The sequence below is a fragment of the Oncorhynchus mykiss genome, chromosome 3 (assembly GCF_013265735.2).
Source record: "Oncorhynchus mykiss isolate Arlee chromosome 3, USDA_OmykA_1.1, whole genome shotgun sequence".
Lineage (NCBI taxonomy): Eukaryota > Metazoa > Chordata > Actinopteri > Salmoniformes > Salmonidae > Oncorhynchus > Oncorhynchus mykiss.
The window spans coordinates 82,446,387-82,464,107 of record NC_048567.1 but is presented as its reverse complement, the minus strand read 5'-3'; the positions used below and the strand labels follow the sequence as shown (position 1 = coordinate 82,464,107).

The window sequence follows — 17,721 nt, the reverse complement described above, 5'->3', positions numbered from 1 at the left end:
AGAGAAAGGGAGAGAGAGCGAGGTAGAAAGGTAGAGAGAGAAAGGGAGAGAGAGAAAGGGAGAGAGAGAAAGGGAGAAAGGGAGAGAGAGAAAGGGAGAGAGAGAAAGGGAGAAAGGGAGAGAGCGAGGGAGAAAGGGAGAGAGAGCGAGGGATAGAGGGAGAGAGAGCGAGGGAGAAAGGGAGAGAGAGCGAGGGAGAAAGGTAGAGAGAGAAAGGGAGAGAGAGAAAGGGAGAGAGAGCGAGGTAGAAAGGTAGAGAGAGAAAGGGAGAGAGAGAAAGGGAGAGAGAGAAAGGGAGAAAGGGAGAGAGAGAAAGGGAGAGAGAGAAAGGGAGAAAGGGAGAGAGCGAGGGAGAAAGGTAGAGAGAGAAAGGGAGAGAGAGAAAGGGAGAGAGAGCGAGGTAGAAAGGTAGAGAGAGAAAGGGAGAGAGAGAAAGGGAGAGAGAGAAAGGGAGAAAGGGAGAGAGAGAAAGGGAGAGAGAGAAAGGGAGAAAGGGAGAGAGCGAGGGAGAAAGGGAGAGAGAGAAAGGGAGAGAGAGCGAGGGATAGAGGGAGAAAGGGAGAGAGAGCGAGGGAGAAAGGGAGAGAGAGAAAGGGAGAGAGAGCGAGGGATAGAGGGAGAGAGAGCGAGGGAGAAAGGGAGAGAGAGCGTTAGACTTGGTCGCTGGGTGTTTGACGTAGGCCTAGATATTTATTAATCTATAGTCTCTAGGTGATAGATGTTTGACGTAGGCCTAGATATTTATTCATCTATAGTCTCTAGGTGATAGGTGTTTGATAGTTGTGGTCTAGTAGGTAAGACCTAGATATTTATTCATCTGTAGTCTCGAGGTGTAGACTAAGGCAGTCGTTTTAACCTCTCCTCGGGGACCCCCAGCCGTTCTGTAGATTTAATATTTTCCATAGCAACTAATTATCAAGCCCTTGATTAGGTGAATCAGGCGAGCTAATTCAGTCTGGGGGTCACCAAGGAGAAGTTTGAGAAGGTAAGGTGTTGATGTGGTTCCAACTGTATCTAGTAGCAGACCTGTTAGCTAAGATGTGTAGTAGACAGTTTGACGCAGGTCTTTTTTTTGATTGGTCGTTGCTAGGTGATTGATGTAGGTGTGTATTTATTTGTCCATCGTGTTCCAGTTGGTATTTATCAGATGTGGTTCCGGCAGCACCTCGGGTCATTAGCACTCCGGTCCCCTAGGGGGCGCTGTCTCCTCTGTCTCCGTCTCTCTCTAATTGGACTGGGAGTATTTACTGATCTCTCTTAACCCTCTGGGGTTAATACAGGAACACAATAGTGTTATTGTAGCTTTAGCTAACACTGTAAATCAACTCTTGTGGGGGACGGTGAGGTTGTGTGAGGACCAAGCTGTGTTGATGTCAGTATAGATGTTCATGGTGTGTGTGTGTACAACCTCAGCTAAGACATGAAACTCATGAACAAATATCAGTCATGCCTTTTTTTAGGAGACCCCCAGCCTCTAGACATGGTTCAGACCCCCAGCCTCTAGACATGGTTCAGACCCCCAGCCCCTAGACATGGTTCAGACCCCCAGCCTCTAGACATGGTTCAGACCCCCAGCATCTAGACATGGTTTCTACCCCCAGCCTCTAGACATGGTTCAGGTCCCCCAGCCTCTAGACATGGTTCAGACCCCAAGCCTCTAGACATGGTTCAGACCCCCAGCCTCTAGACATGGTTCAGACCCCCAGCCTCTAGACATGGTTCAGACCCCCAGCCTCTAGACATGGTTCTCACCCCCAGCCCCTAGACATGGTTCAGACCCCCAGCCTCTAGACATGGTTCAGACCCCCAGCATCTAGACATGGTTCAGACCCCCAGCCTCTAAACATGGTTTCTACCCCCAGCCTCTAGACATGGTTCAGGTCCCCCAGCCTCTAGACATGGTTCAGACCCCCATCCTCTAAACATGGTTCAGACCCCCAGCCTCTAGACATGGTTCAGACCCCCAGCCTCTAGACATGGTTCAGACCCCCAGCCTCTAGATATGGTTCAGACCCCCAGCCTCTAGACATGGTTGAGACCCCAGCCTCTAGACATGGTTCAGACCCCCAGCCTCTAGACATGGTTCAGACTCCCAGTCTCTAAACATGGTTTCTACCCCCAGCCTCTAGACATGGTTCAAACCCCCAGCCTCTAGACATGGTTCAAATCCCCAGTCTCTAGACATGGTTCAGACCCCCAGCCTCTAGACATGGTTCTGACCCCCAGCATCTAGACATGGTTCAGACCCCCAGCCTCTAAACATGGTTTCTACCCCCAGCCTCTAGACATGGTTCAGACCCCCAGTCTCTAAACATGGTTCAGACCCCCAGTCTCTAAACATGGTTCAGACCCCCAGCCTCTAGACATGGTTCAGACCCCCAGCATCTAGACATGGTTCAGACCCCCAGCCTCTAAACATGGTTTCTACCCCCAGCCTCTAGACATGGTTCAGGTCCCCCAGCCTCTAGACATGGTTCAGACCCCCATCCTCTAAACATGGTTCAGACCCCCAGCCTCTAGACATGGTTCAGACCCCCAGCCTCTAGACATGGTTCAGACCCCCAGCCTCTAGACATGGTTCAGACACCCAGCCTCTAGACATGGTTCAGACCCCCAGCCTCTAGACATGGTTCAGACCCCCAGCCTCTAGACATGGTTCAGACAACCAGCCTCTAGACATGTTTAATCCTTTTCCCTTAGCAGCAGTCTAACAGGGAAACGCTTAGTGAATGACTTCCTGTGTCTTTATTCATATCCCGAATAGAAACGCTTAGTGAATGACTTCCTGTGTCTTTAATCATATCCCGAATAGAGACTTGTTTTCTATCGGTTTGATTTGACAAAGTGGACAGATGGCTCCAAGTTTAATTTATGATGATCCTTGTTCATGGTTGGCAGGGACATCTGTTTTACGTCATAATGTTGTCAACATAAAGGAGCTTTTCACTTTAAATAGACCAACAAAAACAACAACAACCCGTTTGCTATTTGATGTGTTAATATCTTGTTGATTTCTTACCAGCGGTAAATGTTGGCTTCCAGCACGAGATTCATGGAGAAACTCCACAGGTTTCACTGCTTTATGGCGCGTGTCGTGTGTAGATTCATGGAGAAACTCCACAGGTTTCACTGCTTTATGGCGCGTGTCGTGTGTAGTTTCATGAATATGCTGAGCAGTGTGATGATAGACGAGAATTGATTTAGTCCATTAACCCTATTGTAATTAATAGAGAGGGTGGGGGGGGGGGGGGGGTGTACTTGAAGACATCAAGTACACCGTCCCAAATGACACCAATATAGTGTACTTATTTTACCCAGGGACCACTTGGATCTCTTGTCAAGAAAAGTAGTGCACTTTATCAGGAATATGGGGTTCCATTTTAGCCAACCAATCAAATGGACCATCTCCTGTTTCTGTTGTTTCTTTTCGCGCGTGACCAACAACCAACCCTAAATAATTCCCTCTAGTATTTTACCTTAAGAGCGTCCGGGCCTCGAGGTTTCCGGTCCTTCAAGGTTAACGAGCAGGTCATTTATTGACTGAATACGTGTATATTTCAGATACGCTATTACGTTAAAATACATACTTTAGTTGTGTTTTAATGAAGGCCTTGGGGAACATTTATAGAATAATATTTTATTTTTATTATTTAAAAAAATAATAATAATAACACTAGTATTTTAATGTTACTGTAAAAACACAATAGTATTTTATAATACTGTAAAAACACAATAGTATTTTATGTTACTGTAATAACACAATAGTATTTTAATGTTACTGTAAAAACACATAGTATTTTATGGTACTGTAATAACACAATAGTATTTTAATGTTACTGTAAAAACACAATAGTATTTTATGTTACTGTAAAAACACAATAGTATTTTATGTTACTGTAAAAACACAATAGTATTTTATGTTACTGTAAAAACACAATAGTATTTTATCTTACTGTAAAAACACAATAGTATTTTATGTTACTGTAAAAACACAATAGTATTTTATCTTACTGTAAAAACACAATAGTATTTTATCTTACTGTAAAAACACAATAGTATTTTATCTTACTGTAAAAACACAATAGTATTTGTGCGACGCTTTTGTTACAACTGTGAAACAGAAAGTCCTAACCGTAGGAATACGGTAACAGCTTATTTTATAAGGGATTTCTTTAAATGTATTCTAAATGACCCCAACCACCCCACATGGGCAAAATAATAAAATGATGAAAACATCCGTAGCTTAAAAGTGTAAGCATCAAATGGTCTAAATGAATAGCACAACAAAACAAAAACAATAAGGACATTTGTAATGAAAGTGAAAAAAGTATTTAAATGATTGTCAGTTCGTGCTTGTGTGAGTCTTCACACGATGGCGTTAGTTGGTGTTAGCTGCTTTCCCTTTGTCCTATCAGTTGACACGAGTTGTTGTAACTGTCATTTGGCTGATCGGCGTACCTTTCTGTGGTTGTAGACCGTAATAGTCTCCGGTTTCCTCTGTATTGTGTCGCTGTTCAAACGGCTGTGCATGAGCCTTTATCTTGCTCAGAGGGAGGGAGCTCCCGTCTCACTTTGTTCATGGTGCCAGACAGACTTGTTCTCTTTGCAAGCGATATTTTTTTCTCACCAAAATGACAGTTGAAGTGAATAAATTGTCTGTGGTGATAATTGCTCCCCCTTGGCCAACGTTCCACAAGCCTCATCACCACGTTCCCTGTAGCTGTGCATCGACACTCCCCATCCAACCTGACAGAGGTTGAGAGGATCTGCAGAGAAGAACAGGAGAAACTCTCCAAATACAGGTGTACCAAGCGTGTAGCGTCCTACCCAAGAAGACTGGAGGCTGAGTAAAGGGTCTGAAAACTTATGTGAATGTGAAATTTCAGTTTTTTAAAATGTATTAAAGACATTTGCAAAAAAACATGAAAAACCAGTTTGTTGCTTTGTCATTATGGGGTTTTGTGTCCATTTTAGAACAAGGCTGGAACGTAGAAAAGGGGGTCTGAATACTTTCTGAATGCCACAGTACACACAGTACACACAGTACACACACAGTACACAGTACACACAGTACACACAGTACACACAGTACACAGTACACACAGTACACACAGTACACACAGTACACACACAGTACACACAGTACACACACAGTACACAGTACACACAGTACACACAGTACACACAGTACACACACAGTACACACAGTACACACACAGTACACACACAGTACACACAGTACACACAGTACACACAGTACACACACAGTACACACAGTACACACACAGTACACAGTACACACAGTACACACAGTACACACAGTACACACACAGTACACACAGTACACACACAGTACACAGTACACACAGTACACACAGTACACACAGTACACACACAGTACACACAGTACACAGTACACACAGTACACACAGTACACACAGTACACACACAGTACACACACAGTACACACAGTACACACACAGTACACAGTATACACAGTACACACAGTACACACAGTACACACAGTACACACATTACACACAGTACACACACAGTACACACAGTACACACACAGTACACAGTACACACAGTACACACAGTACACACACAGTACACACACAGTACACACAGTACACACAGTACACACACAGTACACAGTACACACAGTACACACACAGTACACACACAGTACACACACAGTACACACAGTACACACAGTACACACACAGTACACACACAGTACACACACAGTACACACAGTACACACACAGTACACACAGTACACACAGTACACACACAGTACACACACAGTACACACAGTACACACACAGTACACACACAGTACACACACAGTACACACAGTACACACAGTACACACACAGTACACACACAGTACACACAGTACACACACAGTACACACACAGTACACACAGTACACACACAGTACACACAGTACACACACAGTACACACAGTACACACAGTACACACAGTACACACACAGTACACACAGTACACACACAGTACACACAGTACACACAGTACACACAGTACACACAGTACACACAGTACACACACAGTACACACAGTACACACACAGTACACACAGTACACACAGTACACACAGTACACACACAGTACACACAGTACACACAGTACACACAGTACACACACAGTACACACACAGTACACACACAGTACACACACAGTACACACAGTACACACAGTACACACACAGTACACACAGTACACACAGTACACACACAGTACACACACAGTACACACACAGTACACACAGTACACACAGTACACACACAGTACACACACAGTACACACACAGTACACACAGTACACACACAGTACACACACAGTACACACACAGTACACACACAGTACACACAGTACACACACAGTACACACACAGTACACACAGTACACACAGTACACACACAGTACACACAGTACACACACAGTACACACAGTACACACACAGTACACACACAGTACACACACAGTACACACAGTACACACAGTACACACAGTACACACACATTACACACAGTACACACTGTATACACAGTACACACAGTACACACACAGTACACACACAGTATACACACAGTACACACACAGTACACACACAGTACACACAGTACACACTGTATACACAGTACACACAGTACACACACAGTACACACACAGTACACACAGTACACACAGTACACACACAGTACACACAGTACACACACAGTACACACACAGTACACACAGTACACACAGTACACACACAGTACACACAGTACACACACTGTATACACAGTACACGCACTGTATACACAGTACACACAGTACACACACATTACACACACTGTACACACAGTACACACACTGTACACACAGTACACACACAGTACACACACAGTACACACACACAGTACACACACAGTACACACACACAGTACACACACAGTACACACACTGTACACACACAGTACACACACTGTACACACACTGTGCACACACACAGTACACACAGTACACACACAGTACACACAGTACACACACAGTACATACATTACGCACACAGTACACACACAGTACACACACAGTACACACAGTACACACGCAGTACACACACAGTACACACACAGTACACACACACATTACACACACTGTACACACACACACACACACACACATATGCACACACACACACACACACACACAGTACACACACTGTACACACTGTACACACACATTACACACACTGTACACACTGTACACACTGTACACACTGTACACACACACACAGTACACACTGTACACACTGTACACACACACACACACACACACACAAACACACAGTACACACACACACACACACACACACACACACACAGTACACACTGTACACACAGTACACACACTGTATACACAGTACACATAGTACACACACACACACACACACAAACACACAGTACACACACAGTACACAAACACACACACACACACACACAGTACACACTGTACACATAGTACACACACTGTATACACAGTACACACAGTACACACATAGTACACACATACATTATGTTATGTTATGGTTGGATCACTGAAGTGTTAATATGTTATAGTTGGATCACTGAAGTGTTAATGTGTTATGGTTGGATCACTGAAGTGTTAATATGTTATGGTTGGATCACTGAAGTGTTAATATGTTATGTTATGGTTGGATTACTGGAGTGTTAATATGTTATGTTATGGTTGGATTACTGAAGTGTTAATATGTTATGGTTGGATCACTGAAGTGTTAATATGTTATGGTTGATCACTGAAGTGTTGATATGTTATGGTTGGATTACTGGAGTGTTAATATGTTATGGTTGGATCACTGAAGTGTTAATATGTTATGGTTGGATCACTGAAGTGTTAATATGTTATGGTTGGATCACTGAAGTGTTAATATGTTATGGTTGGATCACTGAAGTGTTAATATGTTATGGTTGGATCACTGAAGTGTTAGTATGTTATGGTTGGATCACTGGAGTGTTAATATGTTATGTTATTGTTGGATCACTGGAGTGTTAATATGTTATGGTTGGATCACTGGAGTGTTAATATGTTATGGTTGGATCACTGAAGTGTTAATATGTTATGTTTGGATCACTGAAGTGTTAATATGTTATGGTTGGATCACTGAAGTGTTAATATGTTATGGTTGGATCACTGGAGTGTTAATATATTATGGTTGGATCACTGGAGTGTTAATATGTTATGTTATGGTTGGATCACTGAAGTGTTAATATGTTATGGTTGGATCACTGGAGTGTTAATATGTTATGGTTGGATCACTGAAGTGTTAGTATGTTATGGTTGGATCACTGGAGTGTTAATATGTTATGGTTGGATCACTGGAGTGTTAATATGTTATGGTTGGATCACTGGAGTGTTAATATGTTATGTTATGGTTGGATCACTGGAGTGTTAATATGTTATGTTATGGTTGGATCACTGAAGTGTTAATATGTTATGGTTGGATCACTGACGTGTTAATATGTTATGGTTGATCACTGAAGTGTTAATATGTTATGGTTGGATCACTGGAGTGTTAATATGTTATGGTTGGATCACTGGAGTGTTAATATGTTATGGTTGGATCACTGAAGTGTTAATATGTTATGGTTGGATCACTGAAGTGTTAATATGTTATGGTTGGATCACTGGAGTGTTAATATGTTATGGTTGGATCACTGAAGTGTTAATATGTTATGGTTTGATCACTGACGTGTTAATATGTTATGTTATGGTTGGATCACTGAAGTGTTAATATGTTATGTTATGGTTGGATCACTGGAGTGTTAATATGTTATGGTTGGATCACTGACGTGTTAATATGTTATGTTATGGTTGGATCACTGAAGTGTTAATATGTTATGGTTGGATCACTGGAGTGTTAATATGTTATGGTTGGATCACTGGAGTGTTAAAATGTTATGGTTGGATCACTGGAGTGTTAATATGTTATGGTTGGATCACTGAAGTGTTAATATGTTATGGTTGGATCACTGGAGTGTTAATATGTTATGGTTGGATCACTGGAGTGTTAATATGTTATGTTATGGTTGGATCACTGAAGTGTTAATATGTTATTGTTGGATCTCTGAAGTGTTAATATGTTATGGTTGGATCACTGACGTGTTAATATGTTGTTATTCCCTACAGGGGGTGAACCATGGACTGGACAAGACAGGAGGACACAGAGCTGATGTCTCGACTTCCAAACTCAACACATTCTCTCTCAGGTAAGACGTGTGTGTGTGTGTGTGTGTGTACCTGCGTGTGTGTTCTTGTACTGTGTTGATGTTCCATTTTCTGTCCTATATAATTAACTAAGTATTATAATTCAGCATGAAGCTCTGCTCTCCAATGAGAAGATCAAGGCTGAGCCAAATTTGCATATCAAGTGATTTTTTTTATTTAGAAAAACATTTAGCATGTGTCCTTATCCAGAGTGTGTACGTACTAGCCATTAGTCATAGAGTAGCATCAATCTTGATCCAATACTGTGTCTACTAGCTGGTCACACATAACTAGTCCAGTAGTGGTCTGTAGTAAACTGTGTTATTTATTTAAACATACAGACAGAATGACAGGATGAGAGACGGGCAGGGAGCGAGGGATGAGACAGATGGACAGGGAGTGAGGGATGAGAGACGGGCAGGGAGCGAGGGATGAGACAGATGGACAGAGAGTGAGGGATGAGAGGGGCAGAGAGCGAGGAATGAGAGACGGGCAGGGAGCGAGAGATGAGACAGATGGACAGGGAGTGAGGGATGAGAGAGGGGCAGGGAGCGAGGGATGAGACAGATGGACAGGGAGTGAGGGATGAGAGAGGGGCAGGGAGCGAGGGATGAGACAGATGGACAGGGAGTGAGGGATGAGAGAGGGGCAGGGAGCGAGGGATGAGACAGATGGACAGGGAGTGAGGGATGAGAGAGGGGCAGGGAGCGAGGGATGAGACAGATGGACAGGGAGTGAGGGATGAGAGGGGCAGAGAGCGAGGAATGAGAGCGGGGCAGGGAGCGAGGGATGAGACAGATGGGCAGGGAGCGAGGGATGAGAGAGGGGCAGGGAGCGAGGGATGAGAGAGGGGCAGGGAGCGAGGAATGAGAGCGGGGCAGGGAGCGAGGGATGAGACAGATGGGCAGGGAGTGAGGGATGAGAGCGGGGCAGGGAGTGAGGGATGAGACAGATGGGCAGGGAGTGAGGGATGAGTGCGGGGCAGGGAGCGAGGGATGAGACAGATGGGCAGGGAGTGAGGGATGAGAGCGGGGCAGGGAGTGAGGGATGAGACAGATGGGCAGGGAGTGAGGGATGAGTGCAGGGCAGGGAGCGAGGGATGAGACAGATGGGCAGGGAGTGAGGGATGAGAGCGGGGCAGGGAGTGAGGGATGAGAGAGGGGCAGGGAGCGAGGAATGAGAGAAGGGTAGGGAGTGAGGGATGAGAGAGACGGGCAGGGAGCGAGGGATGAGAGATGGGCAGGGGATGAGAGATGGGCAGGGAGCGAGGGATGAGAGAGACGGGCAGGGAGCGAGGGATGAGAGAGACGGGCAGGGAGCGAGGGATGAGAGACGGGCAGGGAGCGAGGGATGAGAGAGACAGGCAGGGAGCGAGGGATGAGAGACGGGCAGGGAGCGAGGGATGAGAGACGGGCAGGGAGCGAGGGATGAGAGACGGGCAGGGAGCGAGGGATGAGTGACGGGCAGGGAGCGAGGGATGAGAGATGGGCAGGGAGCGAGGGATGAGAGACGGGCAGGGAGCCCACACATACACACACACACACACACACACACACAGACACATCACGTCCCACTACAGGACTAGGGGGGATGTTAGCTCCCCACTACAGGACTAGGGGGGATGTTAGCTCCCCACTACAGGACTAGGGGGGATGTTAGCTCCCCACTACAGGACTAGGGGGGATGTTAGCTCCCCACTACAGGACTAGGGGGGATGTTAGCTCCCCACTACAGGACCAGGGGGGATGTTAGCTCCCCACTACAGGACTAGGGGGGATGTTAGCTCCCCACTACAGGTCTAGGGGGGATGTTAGCTCCCCACTACAGGACTAGGGGGGATGTTAGCTCCCCACTACAGGACTAGGCCAGGGGGATGTTAGCTCCCAACTACAGGACTAGGGGGGATGTTAGCTTCCCACTACAGGACTTGGGGGGATGTTAGCTCCCCACTACAGGACTAGGGGGGATGTTAGCTCCCCACTACAGGACTTGGGGGGATGTTAGCTCCCCACTACAGGACTAGGCCAGGGGGATGTTAGCTCCCAACTACAGGACTAGGGGGGATGTTAGCTCCCCACTACAGGACTTGGGGGGATGTTAGCTCCCCACTACAGGACTAGGGGGGATGTTAGCGCCCCACTACAGGACTAGGGGGGATGTTAGCTCCCTTGCTGACTAGTTGCTACTTCTGTCAGCGGACTGACGGGACTTTAAGAGCATCTCTACTGCTCCTGCTGTCTCTAGAGAGTTGAAAACAACAGGTCTGGGACAGGTAGCATGTCCAGTGAACAGGTCAGTGAACAGAACAGGTCAACTCCAACCCAGAAATTAAGATCACGTCAGCGACTCAACCCAGGCACCCCTCCTAAGGACGACATGGAAGAGCACCAGTAAGCCAGTGACTCAGCCCTCCTAGGGATGGCATGGAAGAGCACCAGTAAGCCAGTGACTCACCCCTCCTAGGGACGGCATGGAAGAGCACCAGTAAGCCAGTGACTCACCCCTCCTAGGGACGGCATGGAAGAGCACCAGTAACCAGTGACTCACCCCTCCTAGGGACGACATGGAAGAGCACCAGTAAGCCAGTGACTCAGCCCTCCTAGGGACGGCATGGAAGAGCACCAGTAAGCCAGTGACTCAGCCCTCCTAGGGACGACATGGAAGAGCACCAGTAACCAGTGACTCAGCCCTCATAGGGACGGCATGGAAGAGCACCAGTAAGCCAGTGACTCAGCCCTCCTAGGGACGACATGGAAGAGCACCAGTAACCAGTGACTCAGCCCTCCTAGGGACGACATGGAAGAGCACCAGTAACCAGTGACTCAGCCCTCATAGGGACGGCATGGAAGAGCACCAGTAAGCCAGTGACTCAGCCCTCCTAGGGACGACATGGAAGAGCACCAGTAACCAGTGACTCAGCCCTCCTAGGGACGGCATGGAAGAGCACCAGTAAGCCAGTGACTCAGCCCTCCTAGGGACGGCATGGAAGAGCACCAATAAGCCAGTGACTCAGCCCTCCTAGGGACGACATGGAAGAGCACCAGTAACCAGTGACTCAGCCCTCCTAGGGACGGCATGGAAGAGCACCAGTAACCAGTGACTCAGCCCTCCTAGGTATGGCATGGAAGAGCACCAGTAAGCCAGTGACTCACCCCTCCTAGGGACAGCATGGAAGAGCACCAGTAAGCCAGTGACTCACCCCTCCTAGGGACGGCATGGAAGAGCACCAGTAACCAGTGACTCACCCCTCCTAGGGATGACATGGAAGAGCACCAGTAAGCCAGTGACTCAGCACTCCTAGGGACGACATGGAAGAGCACCAGTAACCAGTGACTCACCCCTCCTAGGGACGACATGGAAGAGCACCAGTAAGCCAGTGACTCAGCCCTCCTAGGGACGGCATGGAAGAGCACCAGTAAGCCAGTGACTCAGCCCTCCTAGGGACGACATGGAAGAGCACCAGTAACCAGTGACTCAGCCCTCCTAGGGATGGCATGGAAGAGCACCAGTAAGCCAGTGACTCACCCCTCCTAGGGACGGCATGGAAGAGCCCCAGTAACCAGTGACTCAGCCCTCCTAGGGACGACATGGAAGAGCACCAGTAACCAGTGACTCACCCCTCTTAGGGACGGCATGGAAGAGCACCAGTAACCAGTGACTCACCCCTCCTAGGGATGACATGGAAGAGCACCAGTAAGCCAGTGACTCAGCCCTCCTAGGGACGACATGGAAGAGCACCAGTAACCAGTGACTCAGCCCTCCTAGCGACGGCATGGAAGAGCACCAGTAACCAGTTACTCAGCCCTCCTAGGGACGACATGGAAGAGCACCAGTAACCAGTGACTCACCCCTCCTAGGGACGGCATGGAAGAGCACCAGTAAGCCAGTGACTCACCCCTCCTAGGGACGGCATGGAAGAGCACCAGTAACCAGTGACTCAGCCCTCCTAGGGATGGCATGGAAGAGCACCAGTAACCAGTGACTCACCCCTCCTAGGGACGGCATGGAAGAGCACCAGTAACCAGTGACTCAGCCCTCCTAGGGGCGGCATGGAAGAGCACCAGTAACCAGTGACTCACCCCTCCTAGGGACGGCATGGAAGAGCACTAGTAACCAGTGACTCAGCCCTCCTAGGGACGGCATGGAAGAGCACCAGTAACCAGTGACTCAGCCCTCTTAGGGACGACATGGAAGAGCACCAGTAAGCCAGTGACTCAGCCCTCCTAGGGACGACATGGAAGAGCACCAGTAACCAGTGACTCACCCCTCCTAGGGACGGCATGGAAGAGCACCAGTAAGCCAGTGACTCACCCCTCCTAGGGACGGCATGGAAGAGCACCAGTAAGCCAGTGACTCAGCCCTCCTAGGGACGACATGGAAGAGCACCAGTAACCAGTGACTCACCCCTCCTAGGGACGACATGGAAGAGCACCAGTAAGCCAGTGACTCAGCCCTCCTAGGGACGGCATGGAAGAGCACCAGTAAGCCAGTGACTCAGCCCTCCTAGGGACGACATGGAAGAGCACCAGTAACCAGTGACTCAGCCCTCCTAGGGATGGCATGGAAGAGCACCAGTAAGCCAGTGACTCACCCCTCCTAGGGACGGCATGGAAGAGCCCCAGTAACCAGTGACTCAGCCCTCCTAGGGACGACATGGAAGAGCACCAGTAACCAGTGACTCACCCCTCTTAGGGACGGCATGGAAGAGCACCAGTAACCAGTGACTCACCCCTCCTAGGGATGACATGGAAGAGCACCAGTAAGCCAGTGACTCAGCCCTCCTAGGGACGACATGGAAGAGCACCAGTAACCAGTGACTCAGCCCTCCTAGCGACGGCATGGAAGAGCACCAGTAACCAGTTACTCAGCCCTCCTAGGGACGACATGGAAGAGCACCAGTAACCAGTGACTCACCCCTCCTAGGGACGGCATGGAAGAGCACCAGTAAGCCAGTGACTCACCCCTCCTAGGGACGGCATGGAAGAGCACCAGTAACCAGTGACTCAGCCCTCCTAGGGATGGCATGGAAGAGCACCAGTAACCAGTGACTCACCCCTCCTAGGGACGGCATGGAAGAGCACCAGTAACCAGTGACTCAGCCCTCCTAGGGGCGGCATGGAAGAGCACCAGTAACCAGTGACTCACCCCTCCTAGGGACGGCATGGAAGAGCACTAGTAACCAGTGACTCAGCCCTCCTAGGGACGGCATGGAAGAGCACCAGTAACCAGTGACTCAGCCCTCTTAGGGACGACATGGAAGAGCACCAGTAAGCCAGTGACTCAGCCCTCCTAGGGACGACATGGAAGAGCACCAGTAACCAGTGACTCACCCCTCCTAGGGACGGCATGGAAGAGCACCAGTAAGCCAGTGACTCACCCCTCCTAGGGACGGCATGGAAGAGCACCAGTAACCAGTGACTCAGCCCTCCTAGGGACGGCATGGAAGAGCACCAGTAACCAGTGACTCACCCCTCCTAGGGACGGCATGGAAGAGCACCAGTAACCAGTGACTCAGCCCTCCTAGGGACGGCATGGAAGAGCCCCAGTAACCAGTGACTCACCCCTCCTAGGGACGGCATGGAAGAGCACTAGTAACCAGTGACTCAGCCCTCCTAGGGACGGCATGGAAGAGCACCAGTAACCAGTGACTCAGCCCTCCTAGGGACGACATGGAAGAGCACCAGTAAGCCAGTGACTCAGCCCTCCTAGGGACGGCATGGAAGAGCACCAGTAACCAGTGACTCAGCCCTCCTAGGGACGGCATGGAAGAGCACCAGTAACCAGTGACTCACCCCTCCTAGGGACGGCATGGAAGAGCACCAGTAACCAGTGACTCAGCCCTCCTAGGGACGGCATGGAAGAGCCCCAGTAACCAGTGACTCACCCCTCCTAGGGACGGCATGGAAGAGCACTAGTAACCAGTGACTCAGCCCTCCTAGGGACGGCATGGAAGAGCACCAGTAACCAGTGACTCAGCCCTCCTAGGGGCGGCATGGAAGAGCACCAGTAACCAGTGACTCAGCCCTCCTAGGGACGACATGGAAGAGCACCAGTAACCAGTGACTCACCCCTCCTAGGGACGGCATGGAAGAGCACCAGTAAGCCAGTGACTCACCCCTCCTAGGGACGGCATGGAAGAGCACCAGTAACCAGTGACTCAGCCCTCCTAGGGACGGCATGGAAGAGCACCAGTAACCAGTGACTCACCCCTCCTAGGGACGGCATGGAAGAGCACCAGTAACCAGTGGCTCAGCCCTCCTAGGGACGGCATGGAAGAGCCCCAGTAACCAGTGACTCACCCCTCCTAGGGACGGCATGGAAGAGCACTAGTAACCAGTGACTCAGCCCTCCTAGGGACGGCATGGAAGAGCACCAGTAACCAGTGACTCAGCCCTCCTAGGGACGACATGGAAGAGCACCAGTAAGCCAGTGACTCAGCCCTCCTAGGGACGGCATGGAAGAGCACCAGTAACCAGTGACTCAGCCCTCCTAGGGACGGCATGGAAGAGCACCAGTAACCAGTGACTCACCCCTCCTAGGGACGGCATGGAAGAGCACCAGTAACCAGTGACTCAGCCCTCCTAGGGACGGCATGGAAGAGCCCCAGTAACCAGTGACTCACCCCTCCTAGGGACGGCATGGAAGAGCACTAGTAACCAGTGACTCAGCCCTCCTAGGGACGGCATGGAAGAGCACCAGTAACCAGTGACTCAGCCCTCCTAGGGACGACATGGAAGAGCACCAGTAAGCCAGTGACTCAGCCCTCCTAGGGACGGCATGGAAGAGCACCAGTAACCAGTGACTCAGCCCTCCTAGGGACGGCATGGAAGAGCGCCAGTAACCAGTGACTCAGCCCTCCTAGGGACGGCATGGAAGAGCACCAGTAACCAGTGACTCACCCCTCCTAGGGACGGCATGGAAGAGCACCAGTAAGCCAGTGACTCAGCCCTCCTAGGGACGGCATGGAAGAGCACCAGTAACCAGTGACTCACTCCTCCTAGGGACGGCATGAAAGAGCACCAGTAACCAGTGACTCAGCCCACTCCTAGAGACGGCATGGAAGAGCACCAGTAACCAGTGACTCACCCCTCCTAGGGACGGCATGGAAGAACACCAGTAACCAGTGACTCAGCCCTCCTAGGGACGACATGGAAGAGCACCAGTAACCAGTGACTCAGCCCTCCTAGGGACGGCATGGAAGAGCACCAGTAACCAGTGACTCAGCCCTCCTAGGGACGACATGGAAGAGCACCAGTAACCAGTGACTCACCCCTCTTAGGGACGGCATGGAAGAGCACCAGTAACCAGTGACTCACCCCTCCTAGGGACGGCATGGAAGAGCACCAGTAACCAGTGACTCACCCCTCCTAGGGACGGCATGGAAGAGCACCAGTAACCAGTGACTCACCCCTCCTAGGGACGGCATGGAAGAGCACCAGTAACCAGTGACTCAGCCCTCCTAGGGACGACATGGAAGAGCACCAGTAACCAGTGACTCAGCCCTCCTAGGGACGACATGGAAGAGCACCAGTAACCAGTGACTCAGCCCCCCGTAACAGTCCTACATTCAAATGGAAGTTACTTACTTGCACCATATCTCTTCTATAGAAGCCCTCATTCCTTCATTCATATTTAAGTCACAACTACTGACATACATTTTCATACTTTAGTTCTGTAGTTCTGGTATAATGATCACAACCCCCTCCACTGTAGTTCTGGTGTTGGGTATAATGATCACATCCCCCTCCCCGGTAGTTCTGGTATAATGATCACATCCCCATCCCCTGTAGTTCTGGTATAATGATCACATCCCCCTCCCCTGTAGTTCTGGTGTTGGGGTATAATGATCACAACCCCCTCCACTGTAGTTCTGGTGTTGGGTAGAATGATCACAACCCCCTCCACTGTAGTTCTGGTATAATGATCACATCCCCCTCCCCTGTAGTTCTGGTAGAATGATCACAACCCCCTCCCCTGTAGTTCTGGTGTTGGGTATAATGATCACAACCCCCTACCCTGTAGTTCTGGTGTTGGGTATAATGATCACATCCCCCTCCACTGTAGTTCTGGTGTTGGGTAGAATGATCACAACCCCCTCCCTTGTAGTTCTGGTGTTGGGTATAATGATCACATCCCCCTCCCCTGTAGTTCTGGTATAATGATCACATCCCCCTCCCCTGTAGTTCTGGTATAATGATCACAACCCCCTCCCCTGTAGTTCTGGTATAATGATCACATCCCCCTCCCCTGTAGTTCTGGTGTTGGGTATAATGATCACATCCCCCTCCCCTGTAGTTTTGGTATAATGATCACAACCCCCTCCCCTGTAGTTCTGGTATAATGATCACAACCCCCTCCCCTGTAGTTCTGGTATAATGATAACAACCCCCTCCCCTGTAGTTCTGGTATAATGATCACAACCC

General features: G+C 49.2%; 1 protein-coding gene across 5 annotated transcripts in view; it reads left to right on the top strand.

Annotated features, from left to right (window-relative positions):
* pard3bb (par-3 family cell polarity regulator beta b) overlaps positions 1-17,721 on the top strand; it is a 288,351-nt gene that overhangs the window by 121,975 nt on the left and 148,655 nt on the right. For all 5 annotated transcript variants that reach the window (XM_036975336.1, XM_036975337.1, XM_036975335.1 and 2 more), the window contains one exon: positions 9,221-9,300. In XM_036975336.1, the coding sequence (XP_036831231.1) occupies positions 9,221-9,300 (80 nt within the window). The remainder of the gene's footprint in view (positions 1-9,220; positions 9,301-17,721) is intronic.